The sequence below is a fragment of the Culex quinquefasciatus genome, chromosome 1 (assembly GCF_015732765.1).
Source record: "Culex quinquefasciatus strain JHB chromosome 1, VPISU_Cqui_1.0_pri_paternal, whole genome shotgun sequence".
Taxonomy (NCBI): domain Eukaryota; kingdom Metazoa; phylum Arthropoda; class Insecta; order Diptera; family Culicidae; genus Culex; species Culex quinquefasciatus.
Window position 1 is genome coordinate 43784461 of NC_051861.1, and position 13245 is coordinate 43797705.

Consider the following 13245-nt stretch of genomic DNA (forward strand, 5'->3'; position numbering starts at 1 on the left):
ATAACAATTAGTATTTGAATTCAAACTAAAAATAAAACAGTTTAATGAAAGTTGATAGGCACACTATAAATGGTTAGGCGCTTATACTTACATCAAACCCTACTTAATGTACCACCCCCGGCCGAGTTAAAATGCGTAACCGGAAAAGAAGGTGTGCATGCCTGGCACGAACACTCAAAGCGTGTTCTAGCGTGCTGCTCGTACTGACTCAGAGCAAGGGTGAGATGTAGGTGTAAGGGCAGTGCGTGTTCGTCGGGAACCTGGTGCATAAGATCGGTCAAGGCCCGTTCTTACACTGAAAATTGCGAAAAATTGCGAATTGCGAAAAATAGGATCTGTTACAAAATTTGCCATAAAACATGTAATTTAGTTTTTTGGAAAAAAACGAAAAAAGGTTTTTATTTACAAATCACTCGAAAAAGCATTCGCTCCAACTTGGTGTCTATGGAAGAAAAGTGGGAAATTGTCCGCTCTTTCGAATGGTAATGGCAAATTTTGAATCAAAGGGTGTATTCAGCCTGATTTTCGAAGAAAATTTAATTTATGGCTGTTTTTTGATCGAAAATGAAAGTTTCGGCTTTTGGAAATATTTTTATTGAAAAGAGCGCACGATTTTCGATAAAACACACTTTTGATCGATTTTTTGAACATCTGCTTCAAAAGATATGATTTTTTCAATTGAAACGTAATTACCAATAATTTAAAAATTAAAGAATTCCTAAAATTCAAATGCCATTGTAAATTAATAAACTGAGTGCACAGGAAATGTTGAATTGAGTAGGACAAACGAACCAGCATGTTTTATTAAGATCGGAAATGGTCCGGCTCAAAATCGTATTTTTATGGTCGATTTCGCGTGGAAACCGTCTATTGGGCCCTTTTAACTGATTGTTGTTCATTTTTTTTTTGTTCATAATGGACCCTTTATAAATGCAATTTCGAACGGTAACTTCAACTCGCTGGTTCTCGGGCATTACTCAACCAATCGGGACGATTTTTGTTTCCAGTGATTTGTAGGAATGTCTAGATGAACCTAAAATTTTGCAGAACTTGATTTGAACAAATCTGTAATTTCTGCGACCGAAAACACCTCTGATGTTAGCATACCGGTTATCCCGTTCACTCTAGTGCACGTTGAAGGTGATTATTCTCCTATCAAGAACCTTGCGTCTCCATGGAAACGTATGGCCGAATTTAAGTAAACTGGTGACGCTTGGTATTTCTCGATAAACTCTGTTGAATTTCAACAGAACCAACAGTATTTAGTAAAACTCAAGGGTTTTGATATTTTATGACAATTTATTTGGTTTATTTTCCTCCACTATGTACAGCGTTTGTCCTTTCATGTTAATAAAAAACGGCTTTCCCATTTGCAGCTTGTCGCGTCCTACACGTTCTCCGTTTTGATGCTTGTGGTTTTACAAATATACAACGACAAAAAGCGACTGATTTGTTGTTGTTTCAAACCATCAGTGTTTTTATTTCTGTTTGTTTGTTTGTTTGTTTGTTTGTTTGTTTACAATAGTTAACCTACGTTGTTTCTACTCATTTTATAGGTATTTGTTTCCTCCTGTTTGTTTGTTTCCTTTGCATTTTCTTTCATCATTTCGTTGCTTTTCTGCATGCATTTGTTAATCAGTATCACAGATTAAAAGATTTTAATATAATTACATTTGTTACAAAAAAAAGTAAAACTCGCCGGTTACATGAAACATAACCGCGTTTTGTTTTTGTTTTGTTTCTTTCAAATTGCGCCCGTTGATGGCGGCATTACTGACTATGGTTTCCATTTTGTTTGCTGGCGTTTTGTTTTTTTTTTTATAGACACTTTAGCTCTTAACTAAGCCTAACTCCTAGTTTTTCTTTAAGTGTCTCTGGTTTTGTTAGTTGATAAAACAAGATGCGAAATAATTTGTTTGTTGTGTGAAAGTTGTTTGTTAGAAGAAATGGCATGCATTCCCGAAGGTTGCGTTTGTTTCACGTTTGTATTAATTGTGCCCTACCGATCGGTAGAACAGGCTAGTTTGTGGTTTTGTGTTGCATTTGTTTTCGCTTTTGCACATTCTGCCCTTTTAAAATTGTTTTTTTTCTTTCTATCACGCGCTATCTATCTTGCATTTTCCTTCCACTGTTTGGGTTTTTTTTTTCTTCCGGTATACTCTGCTACAAATATTGTTCACCTGAGTTTAAAATATACAAATACACATAGTTTGTTTAAATTTTAGCATTATTTTGTAATAAGTCAGTTACTTGGTTCTTTCATAGCGATAGCAATGGAATTCTTGTTGTTCGTTTCGTGTTATTTTTTTTTCTTTACTGGCGAAGATGACTGAACTTCAGAGTAGTAGATAGTAGATGTTTTATTGTCTAACTATGATTAGGAGGGGACTTTTTGTTCGCATGCGAAATAATTTAGTGACTTTCTGCTTTTAAGTAAACTCATGGGAGCTTTTCCTCTCCAATTCTAGGTTAAAAAAAGATGTTTTTCTCATTTATACAAAATTTACGTAACTAAAACGGACAACTAAAAAAAGGGATCAAATGCATATCCGCATAAAAAATGCACTTGTTCTTGTTTTCATTGGAGGTTGCAGCTGCTAAATTTGATATGGCGAGTTTATGCTCATTAAGCTTTTGAAATGTTCAGTTGTTATGTAAATTTCAGGAAAAAAGTGTGACAGTGAGCAAGAGAGTAGCTCGCTTATGAAAGTTACTCGATTGCTCTTCCATTTGAACCAACACACTCTCGTTTTGAGTCTTATTTACGCTCTCTCTTGATGTTCAAAAGAGAACGAAAACAATAGAGTTATCTAAGCCCGATCTCACGCACACTAGCTTACCATTTGTTTTTGCTGGCGGGTACAAATTTTAACCTAGAAATCCATCGTGTACGTACACGCAATACATGCGCACGTAGATAACTCTATACTCTAGAGGAGAGGCATTTAAAAAGCTTTTTGAGCGATCTAACTGCAACCAAAAATTATAAAAAATGGGACAAACCAATTCAGGAAAATTCCTTCTCCATTCTTTCGTTATCACTAAACTACCCTAACTCGGTTGGAGCGGCCGCCCCGGCCTAGCATCCGTTGAGCATTCCCTCGACCAGCTTAACGTTGCCTGTTGCTGCCGCCGCCGCCGCCGCAGAGGCCTTCATCATCAACTGGCCAGTGCTGAGCGGGGCGTAGTTGACGCTGATGCTGATTGGATGCAGCGGAGGCATCGGATGCTGCCACGAGCTCTTGCCGAACAGGTCAATTCCGTTCAGATACGGCTGCAACGCTTCGTAGTCCACGTTCATGGGCACGTAGAAGCCCTGTCGATGGCAGGCAAAGATCGGAACCAGATAGCCAGCGGGGCCACGTGACGCGGCGTGCTCGTTTTTGATCTCGGTCAGCCCGTTTTTCGCGGGCTTCTTTTCCAACAGCATCAGGTCATCTCGGTCGGACATGGTCGTCGGGGCCGGCGAGGGTGCTTTCCGCTTCAACGACAACGGTTCGTCGCTGATGCCGTTCTGGTGGTGGTGATGGCTGGTGGCACTTTCGGGTTTACTTTTCGAACCCACTCCGTTGACTAGGGACTTGCCGGTTAGGGGCTGTGGTGGAGGAACGTCCGCCATCTGCAGATGATGGTGATCCTCGTGGACGGAAGAAGGACTGTGCGCCACTTCGCTCAACATATGGCCGTTCTCGTTGCCGTGGGTGTCCTGCGAGAAACGCTGCTGAATGTAGTTCTTGAACTTATAGCTGTTGTGGCTGTGATCGTGTTCGGGCGAGGTTTCCGAAAACTTTCGCATCCGGATCGTCCGCAGGACACTCTCGTGCTGGGCGTTGATGTTGTTGTTGGTGTCCTGCGAGTGGTGATGCATCTGGCCATTGCCGATTCCGCTGGTGGAACTGGTTGAAATACGCGACGGCGATGACGCCTCAAAGTCCGTCGTCGAGTGATTACTCGAAGTGTCCAGATGTTGGACGCTGCTCGGCGCCGTCGACGTGATCACGGCCGCCTGTGGGGGGTTGTTACTGCTGTTGTTGCTGCTGCTGTGACTACTCCCATTGTTAATACTGCTACGAAAGCTCAGATCCTTGACGTCGTGATGGTCGTTGCTGCTATGCTCCATGTCCGACGGGCAGGACAGCATATCTCGCAGTTGCGACAACGGACCCGGATGCAGATACACGGGACTGCTCACGCCGTTCGGAATCTCTGAACCACAGCGAGACTTCATCAGTTCACCTAAAAAAAACAAAAATACCAGCAATCAGCACCCAACCAAGCTCAACCAACTCCCAAAGCCCAAAACTCACCCTTCATGAGCTCGCTGCAGTGCTCCTTCAGGTGCGTCACCATCCGGTAGCACGTCTCCTCGCCGCGCTCGCGCAGTATGAACTTGGCCGCCTCGGTGAGACACTCGTTGTACCCGAGCCGGTACTGCTCGGCGCACGAAGACTCCCGCAGGCACTCCTGGTTCTGCAGGTTCTTCAGGTGCCGGATGGCCATCTCGATGATTTCCGTCTTTTCCACGCGGCCACGGCCCTTGCGCATGTACTGCTGGGGGATCAGGCGGGACAGGTCGGCGAGGCAGGAGTTCATCCGGTCGCGCCGGCGCTTCTCTATTATTCGATGTGATAAAGGGTCTTGCTGGAGGGGGCGAGAGAGCGAGAAGGGAAAATTTTGGTTAGTGGAACGTGTGGGGCATTAGGGTGTAATATGGTTGTATGAAAAAATATAAAGTTGTCCAAATTTAGAGAGCACAGCACTTTTTTAGTTCCTTCTGGGGTCCTAAACAACTCCCCAAAGTTTGGGACCGATTGGTTTAGTCCTCACTTTGCGCAAAGCGATTCAATTTTCCATATAAATTTGTATGGGGAAAACCATTTTTGGATTTTGGTATTTATCAAATCCACGTTTCATATTATATCAAAACCGGACTCATATTCGGATGCTCTGGAATGTCCTCTACAACTTTCCCGAAGAGAGTATGGTGCTAGCTTGCCCCTAAAAAAAGATACAACGTGTTCAAAACTCGTCTAAAACGTGTTTTTTGCTCGAAAATCACGTTTTAGACGAGTTTTGAGGACGCTATATCTTCTTTCAGGAGCAAGTTAGCAACATACTCTCTTCGGCAAAGTTGTAGAGGACATTCTAGAGCATCCGAATATGAGTCCGGTTTTGATATAGCATGAAACGTGGATTTGATAAATACCAAAATCCAAAAAAATGATTTTCCCCATACAAATTTATATGGAAAATTGAATCGCTTTGCGCAAAGTGAGGACTAAACCAATCGGTCCCAAACTTTGGGGAGTTGTTTAGGACCCCAAAAGGAACTGAATAAGTGCTGTGCTGGAAAATCGATTTTGATATTACACCCTAGTGGGGCATCGTGCGTCTCCATACAATTAACCTTAATAAAATAAGCATATTTAAAAAAAAATCAAACCATCCACTTAACGACCCCCAGATCTTTTGTGGTCTGTATTGCAGGTTTCTGCTCGAACCTAGGAGTCCAAAGGCTTGAATGGGGAGAGCATAAAAACCACAATCTACTCCAAGGAACCTTCCACCCCAGGGTTCGAACTGGCGACCTTTGGCTTGCGAGTCCAACCGCCGCCAGCGATTCCACAGGAGCGGGCTCGGTTTGATGTGTTGCTTGTACTTATACGGAGGAGATGACTCCTGCACTTTGAATGACAATAACTAAGGCCGGGGCCGACGTTTTATTTCCCCATACGATGGAAGGTCGGAGCAGATGGGAATCGAACCCATGATCTTCCGCTTACAAAGCGGACAGCGTAATCATATCCGAATAAACTCATATTACCAACCGCATTTCCCTCATGTGGAAATTCAATCCTCCTTCCTTAACATTCCACGGTTTATAAATGACGCCAAAAAACGTGAAATTCGCGGAAAGCGTGAAATTCGCGAAATTTGTCTTTTTCCGCGAAATCCCGTGAAATTTTATGTTCAATTAATTAGTTAGTGAATTTTGACGATTCCCCGGAAGGGTGAAAAATTCTTAAAATTTATCAATTTTCTCAAATCACTTTTTTTCAAATGACTTCATAATAAATATTTCAACCATAAAGACTATTTAAGTAAATTTTATTAGTCTTCGTTCGATAAGCTTGATATGAACAATTTGAAGAATTATTAAAATTTTCAGTTTCTATAGAAACTAACTTAATTTAGTAATATTTTAATTAGCTGTAGTACAAATTTTACTGCTATTTTATTTAAAATGTATGATTTCAAAAGAAATTAAAAGAATCAAGCTTTGTTTTATTTAGAAGAGTATTTTTAATCTTTGAAATCACCTTTTTAAAACATTTCAGATTTTTTTCTGAGTCCTGTTTTATTTTTAAAATATTTGATTATTTGTGCGAATGATTCCCTTGAAAGTTAAAAATACAATTTTCTTGTTTTCTGTTCTAATTTTAAATAAAAATTTCGATTTTGTAACAATTTATAATAGTTTTTCCTATGGATTTAAATTTAGTTTATTAAAAAGAGAGATGAAAACCTTAAAAATTATTTTGAATGGTCTAAATGTTGAAGAAAATTTAAACTAACTGGACAAGATTGTTGAATCTTGCTTTGATATTAAATTCAATAAAATTTAAACTGATAATACAGAAGCAAATCAGCGAAAACTTTTTAACCTTTTTTAGTTGAATATTAAAAACGCAATTCAATAAATGAGAATACGCATGCCTTACATTTTGTTTCAAAATTTAAATTGAGCCCATCCGTAAACCAGACGGTTTTTTATAGGATTTTTTTTTGTCACGTTCACATCAATTTATTGAAGAATAATATATTATGAAGCATAAAAAGTAGTTTCTGTGATTTAAACATAAGATTTTCAGAGTTATTTCAACATTTTTCACGTTCCGCGAAATTTGCGTGAAATTCGGTGTTTTGAAATTGAGGTCTCCGTGAAATTTGCTATTTTCGAGCGTGAAAAATCACTACGCCTAGTTTTGAGTAACGTTTGTTTTATGAAAAACGTGGGAGGCAACCATGGATTTTATTATTTACTTTTTTTAGAGACAAATAAAAAGATACTTAAAAAATATGATTGGCAATAGTGACAGTACACAGTTAAAAAATCAAGGAAATAGTTATTACATCTGGGAAGGAATATTTTTTTTTATGTCAGAAAAAAAGTGTAATTTTACTTCTTTTCACCAGTAATGTCCCTTTTTCAGTCTAAATAGAGGCCAAATTACATCATAAAAGAGGAAATATTCAACCTTCAAAATTTACCCAATTTGTGATTTCTGTTATATAACAATGGTATATATAATATCAAAACGCTACCGAAAAGTTGTTCAGAATGGCAACGAAAAACCCCGCGATTTCAAGACTGATGACTGTTGAATCGAATGACCTAATAGGTTGTTTGCGGTATTCGTTATTCGTTATCATTTCACTGCGCTGGCGCTGAGAGACAGCGTTATGCTCAAACAGACGAAAACAGCCCTGCCTGTTTGTCTGTTCCATTTGCTTACCAGCCCAAAGTTCCCGCGGCAGGCGTTACCGGAACGACAGACATTCTCGGGGCATTATTTGATCACATGATTCCACGTAGCCACCGTGCACAACAGCACTGAGCTTAGCTTATCAACAACAACTTTTCATTTCGCGTATCAGCTGCTAGACTCTTGAGGCGAGATAGGCGTGAGAGGTGGCTTTATAGTCCAAGTGTTTAACAAACATTCAAGTGGCGAGGAAACAGACAGGGCTCGCGTTTATCACACGTTTTTGTACACTTTGCGCGCGATTGTGAATCGCCACGAATTATAAACCGTCTCGACAACTCGTGCATGGAAGTTGTTGGGAGTGAGTGTGCGATAATTTGTGATTGTGAGTTTTTTTTTCGGTACACACAAGTGGCGAAAGTACCGGTTTGATTAGGCTTATCAATTTGAAAAATAATATTTTCCCCAGAAAAGCAAACACTACTGATTCGTTGGAAGTCAGCTGACTAACACGCTAGTAAACGTAAAGTTATGTAGTGTATCTATCTTAATCGCGCTTTAAGAATTCAAATAATGTTAGCAGTAGACAGTTTACGCAACATGGCTTATTTCAACAATAGAAGTCAGATTAATTTACCGTATGTGACAATCGCTTATCTTTCGTTTGCACCTCCTTATCATGTCAAAACGTGGGGATTCCCCATGAAATTGTGATTGCACCGCGGTACAAGTATTGTTATTCAACTTCAAACGTCGTCATATTTCATGCCATATTTCATGTGGTTGCTCAACAAATTGAAAAATAAAAACATCAATGGAATTTTAATAAAAAGATAAACCGCAAACACTATTTTCAACGACTAGCTAATTTTAAGACCCACCAACTTCAAGCTTTAACCCATAAAGAAAATATGATGACGAAGTTGGTGATAACAGCTGCCTGCCGGCGGCGGCATTTGGCACACGTGAACGCAGACAAGTGACACTCACCGTGCGAGCAGGGATGGGTAATGGAAGTTTATCGGACGGGGAACTTGTGTGAGCTGATAACGAATACGCAGTTCTAATAAAAGCACTGGTGACGCATGACCCAGCGGGCAGAATGATGTCATGTGATCCCCGTGGCACGGAAGTTGTATTGCGCGGTGAAGTTAGAGTGTAGCGAATTGTTTGAAAGGTTATTTTTTCCAGAGAAAACCAAATTTAAGAAAGTTGAGGGGTAGCTGAAGAAATTCTCTACCAGAACCGAAAATGGATTTTATTTGTATTTTTTGATTTGGCTCAAACTTTGTGGGGGCCTTCCCTATGACCAAAGGAGCTATTTTGTGTCATTGGTTCACCCATAGAAGTCTCCATACAATTTTGGCTGCTGTCCATACAAAAATGGTACGTAAATATTCAAACAGCTGTAACTTTAGAGTGAATTTTCTGATCAATTTGATGTCTTCGGCAAAGTTTTAGGTATACTTGAGGACTATTGAGAAAAAAATAGGTACACAAAAAAATTGCAGATTTTTTAATCAACTTTTTTCTCACAAAAAATCAATTTCCCAAAATACGTATTTTTGATTTTCGAGATTTTTTTATATGTTTTAGGGGACAAATAACCGCAACTTTTGAGCTATAGAGAAACATGGTAAAAAAATCCGTCGCCGAGTTATAATTTTTTGAAAAAATAGTGATTTTCGGAAAAAAATCGAAATTTCATGCAAAAAAAAAATTGATGATATTTTTTAATGCAAAATTGAATTTCCAATCGAAAAGTACTTTACAGATTTTTTGATAAAAGGCTCTGTTTTCAAGATATAGCCACCGAAAGTTTGATTTTAGTGAAATATTTGCAGTTTTTTTATTTTTAAAAATAGTGGCCATGAACCATCTCTAAAAATATATTTTTTTTAAAGTTCAGAAAATTTAATATAAAATTGTCTAACAGACATTGAAATAGAAATAGAAAAAGGAAAATTGAAGTTTTCGAAGTCTCTCCAAAACAGCCCACCATTTTCTAATGTCGATATCTTAGCAACTAATGGTCCGATTTTCAATGTTAAAACATGAAACATTCGTGAAATTTTCCGATCTTTTTGAAACAATATTTTGATTTTTTTAAATCAGGACTAGCATTTTAAAAGGACCAAACAGTGAATATTACGCCCATTTAAAATGCTAGTCTTGATTTGAAAAAAAATCAAATTATTTTTTTTTTTGTAAAGGTTGGGAAATTTCACGAATGTTTCATGTTTTAACATTGAAAATCCGAACATTAGTTACTGAGATATCGACATTAGATAATGGTGAGGCTTCGAAAACTTCAATTTTCTTGTTTCTTGGTGTTCAAGCCGCTGTATCTCAATCTCAAATCTTCAATGTCTCTTAGACAATTTTACTGTAAATTTTCGGAACTTTCAAAAAAATATAATTGGCCACTCATGGTCACTATTTTTAAAAATCAGAAAAGTACTTTTCGATTGCAAATTTAATTGGACATAAAAAATATCATCAATTTTTTTTTTGCATGAAATTTCGATTTTTTTCCGAAAATCACTATTTTTTCAAAAAATTATAACTCGGCGACGGATTTTTTTACCATGTTTCTCTATAGCTCAAAAGTTGCGGTTATTTGTCCCCTGAAACATATCAAAAAATCTCGAAAATCAAAAATACGTATTTTGGGAAATTGAGTTTTTGTGAAAAAAGTTGATTAAAAAATCTGGAGTCGTGTGGTGTTCGTGGGGGAGATCAGTAGGCGAATCGAAGCGCGAGAATACGCGAGAAAGTGCTAGAAGATTCTTGATTTTATTGATAGAAGGCTTCGCGTTGAGCCGGTTATTAGCGGTCCGGACTGGGTAAATTCGTGGTGAAGTTTGTTACAAAGAAGTCGTGCGCGAAGAATTTCATGAAATCGATTGAAACAGTTCAACATTTCGTTTTGAAAGCCCTTCCCTTAGCTACGTGGCTCGGAAGGCACGCCGACGGTAAGAAGTAAAAAAATTACGGGATTGAGTATATAATTAAGTCCTTCTCATAGCGTCGAAACTCGGTTATGTTTCACTTTCTGGTCATATCATCTACCAATAATGAATCCGGATCTATTTTAAATTGTACGTCACCGAATAATGCGTTGATTCAAATTTCATTTCGTTTTGAAAGCCCATCCCAAAGCATCGTTGCTCGAATGGCACGCTGGCGGTAAGAAGTAAAAATATACGCGATAATAAGTCCTTCTCATAGCGTCGTAGCTCCGAAGGCAACGATTATGTTTCACTTTCTGGTCATATCATCTACCAAGATGAATCCTGACCTTCCCTTTCCTTCCCCTACTAACACAATTCCCCCACTTCCCGTGATGCTTGAAGGAGATGCTGTGGATTCAACGGTCTCATGCGGTGTCAACAGGTATAGAGCGACAAACTCTGTGTCTGATGAGTCTGCAACTTCAACTATCGGACTAACATTCCTACCTTTGTTGAACTGCATCTCCTTGGGGGGGGGGCGCCGGAATTGACATAAAGCAGAGATCTTCAGGGGTTATACAGTGAGGATGATTAGCTCCCACTACTCATCTGTTGGTTCATTGTGTAACTTCAGCTGATCCGTCAATAACGGAGTAGCAGCTCATTGGCAGTCAACCATGCTCTGCTCATGCTCAAAAAGTTGATTTAAAAATCTGCATTTTTTGTGTACCTATTTTTTTTCTCAATAGTCCTCAAGAATACCTACAACTCTGCCGAAGACACCAAATTGATCAGAAAATTCAGGAGACTTCTATGGGTGAACCAATGACATAGGGAAGGCTCCAACAAAGTTTGAGCCAAATAAAAAAATACAAAAAAAAAAATGGTCGAAATCGGCCGATTTCGTAGAGAGTTGCTCAGTTGTCATTCTCTTTTCGTTGTTGAAAGACGGAACATCACTAACTTTAGAAACAAGAGAAACTAAGACGCAAAAATTGTGTAGCGAAGTGGGAGAGTGCATCGAAATTCATCACTCAATTTAAATATATTAATCACATATTGCTGGATAATCAATAATGTCAACATGTGAGTAAACAACAACTGCAGTGTAAAGAGGAATTTGTTTGCGATTAATTAGATTTTATTAGGGTATTTTAACCATTAGTGGACCCCCTAGTAGAGCCGAAGCACATTTTTCACAAATTTTCAATATTTTAAGCACTTTTTCATAACCCTTTGTACATAATAATGGAATCTGGAGTGTTTTGAACAACATTGAGTATTTGTTTCATCAGTTTTTTGTTTTTGAGCAGAAAAATAGCCATTTGAAAAAAGTTTTGTTTGCCTGTTATGGACCCCCTTTTCCTATAGTGGACCCGGGTCCATAATCCGATTGTGGACCCGGGTCCACTATAGGCAAACTGTTATTTTTATACCAAATTTAACCGATATTTGATGTTTTGATGCATGGTGTAGGTCTAATCATAGATATAATTAATAAAAGTTGGATTTTGCTCACTTTTCATCATGAACAAATTTGTTTTGTTGACAAATTTGGCTTCAAACAACAAAAAAACCTAACAGACATTTAAACACATTTATTTCCGAAAAAGATCCGAGAAAACGTTTCAAAAACCACTGTAATCATACAAATAATTTAAAAAAGTAATTTTGATGCAATTTTTTTCATATTAATTACATAATTGATTGATCGAAACTAAACAATAGTTTTGTTTACAGTTGCTGATAAAACCAGGCATGTTTATTTAAAAATAGTGTTTTGTTATTGATTTATTACTATAAAATATCATTTCAAACTGCAACTATGATGCTTCAGTTAAGTACCATTAACTAAAGTTTTGATTAATTATAAATTCTTTCGGCTTCAGCATATTGGTACTTTTAACATAAAAACAGCTATATTTATACTCATAATTGAAAAAATATGCGTTTAAGTTGATTACAACAAGCATTCATTGTATGTTTAAGAGAAACTTTTGCTTAAATACACAGTTTTCTTTATTTTTGTAAGTTAAATTAACAGGGGTCCACTTTTGGAAAAGTTTGGAATTTCGTTGTCCTATATTGGACCCCCTAATTTTTGCTCGAAAATGAGCAGTTCTTCGCTTTATTTTAGTAAAGTTCCTTAAACTTACATTAATTCGACCTGCTGAAGTTGAATAATCAGTCAAAAAATGATTGGATAGTTAATTCAATCATAAAATATAAATGCAGTTTTGTTGTGAAAATGCTAGTGTCCATGGCTGATTTCAGATGTCGAACTCAAAACACTTATTTTGGCTGAAAGGACACGTCAATGTCAGCCAACATTGTTTTAAATGATGCTGAACATGCCAAATAAAAGATTCGTAGACAAAAACACGCTTGAAATTGTGATTTTATTGAATTTTTCATCAAAAACCCTTCAGAGGGTCCACTATAGGAAAGGGGTCCACTAATGGATAACGTACCCTAATTGCTTGATTGTTCACAACGATGATTTTTTTAAAGCGCAAGTCGATTTCGATTTTTTATTGAAATAAAAAAGGTGATAAAAAACGGGTTTTAATTTTGGTTTTAATCCCGTTTTTAACAGTAAAAAAATACACAAGGCTTCGGGCCCTTAATGTTTCTCCAACTTATTAGGTATGTTGCATGCAATCCATAGTCGAAAATGCCTTACCCTGGATGTTTTTCCTCGCCGGCCGGGCGCAAAGTCGGCGTCATCCTCGCTGTAGGTGGTGTTGGTTGTGGAAAAATTTAGTTGCTCATTGCAGTACGAATATCCGGGCACGGATGCTTCA

The 13245-nt window shown here is 38.0% G+C and overlaps 1 protein-coding gene across 1 annotated transcript in view; it reads right to left on the reverse strand.

The window, feature by feature from the left end:
* Positions 1-1279: 1279 nt before the first annotated feature.
* Positions 1280-13245, reverse strand: part of LOC6033700 (transcription factor cwo) — a 53921-nt gene continuing 41955 nt past the window's right edge. Inside the window, exons 2-4 of the mRNA XM_038249685.1 lie at positions 13125-13245; positions 4308-4641; positions 1280-4236 (exon numbers count right to left, since the gene is read on the reverse strand). Coding sequence (XP_038105613.1) covers positions 3080-4236; positions 4308-4641; positions 13125-13245 — 1612 coding nt within the window. The 3' untranslated portion in view covers positions 1280-3079. The remainder of the gene's footprint in view (positions 4237-4307; positions 4642-13124) is intronic.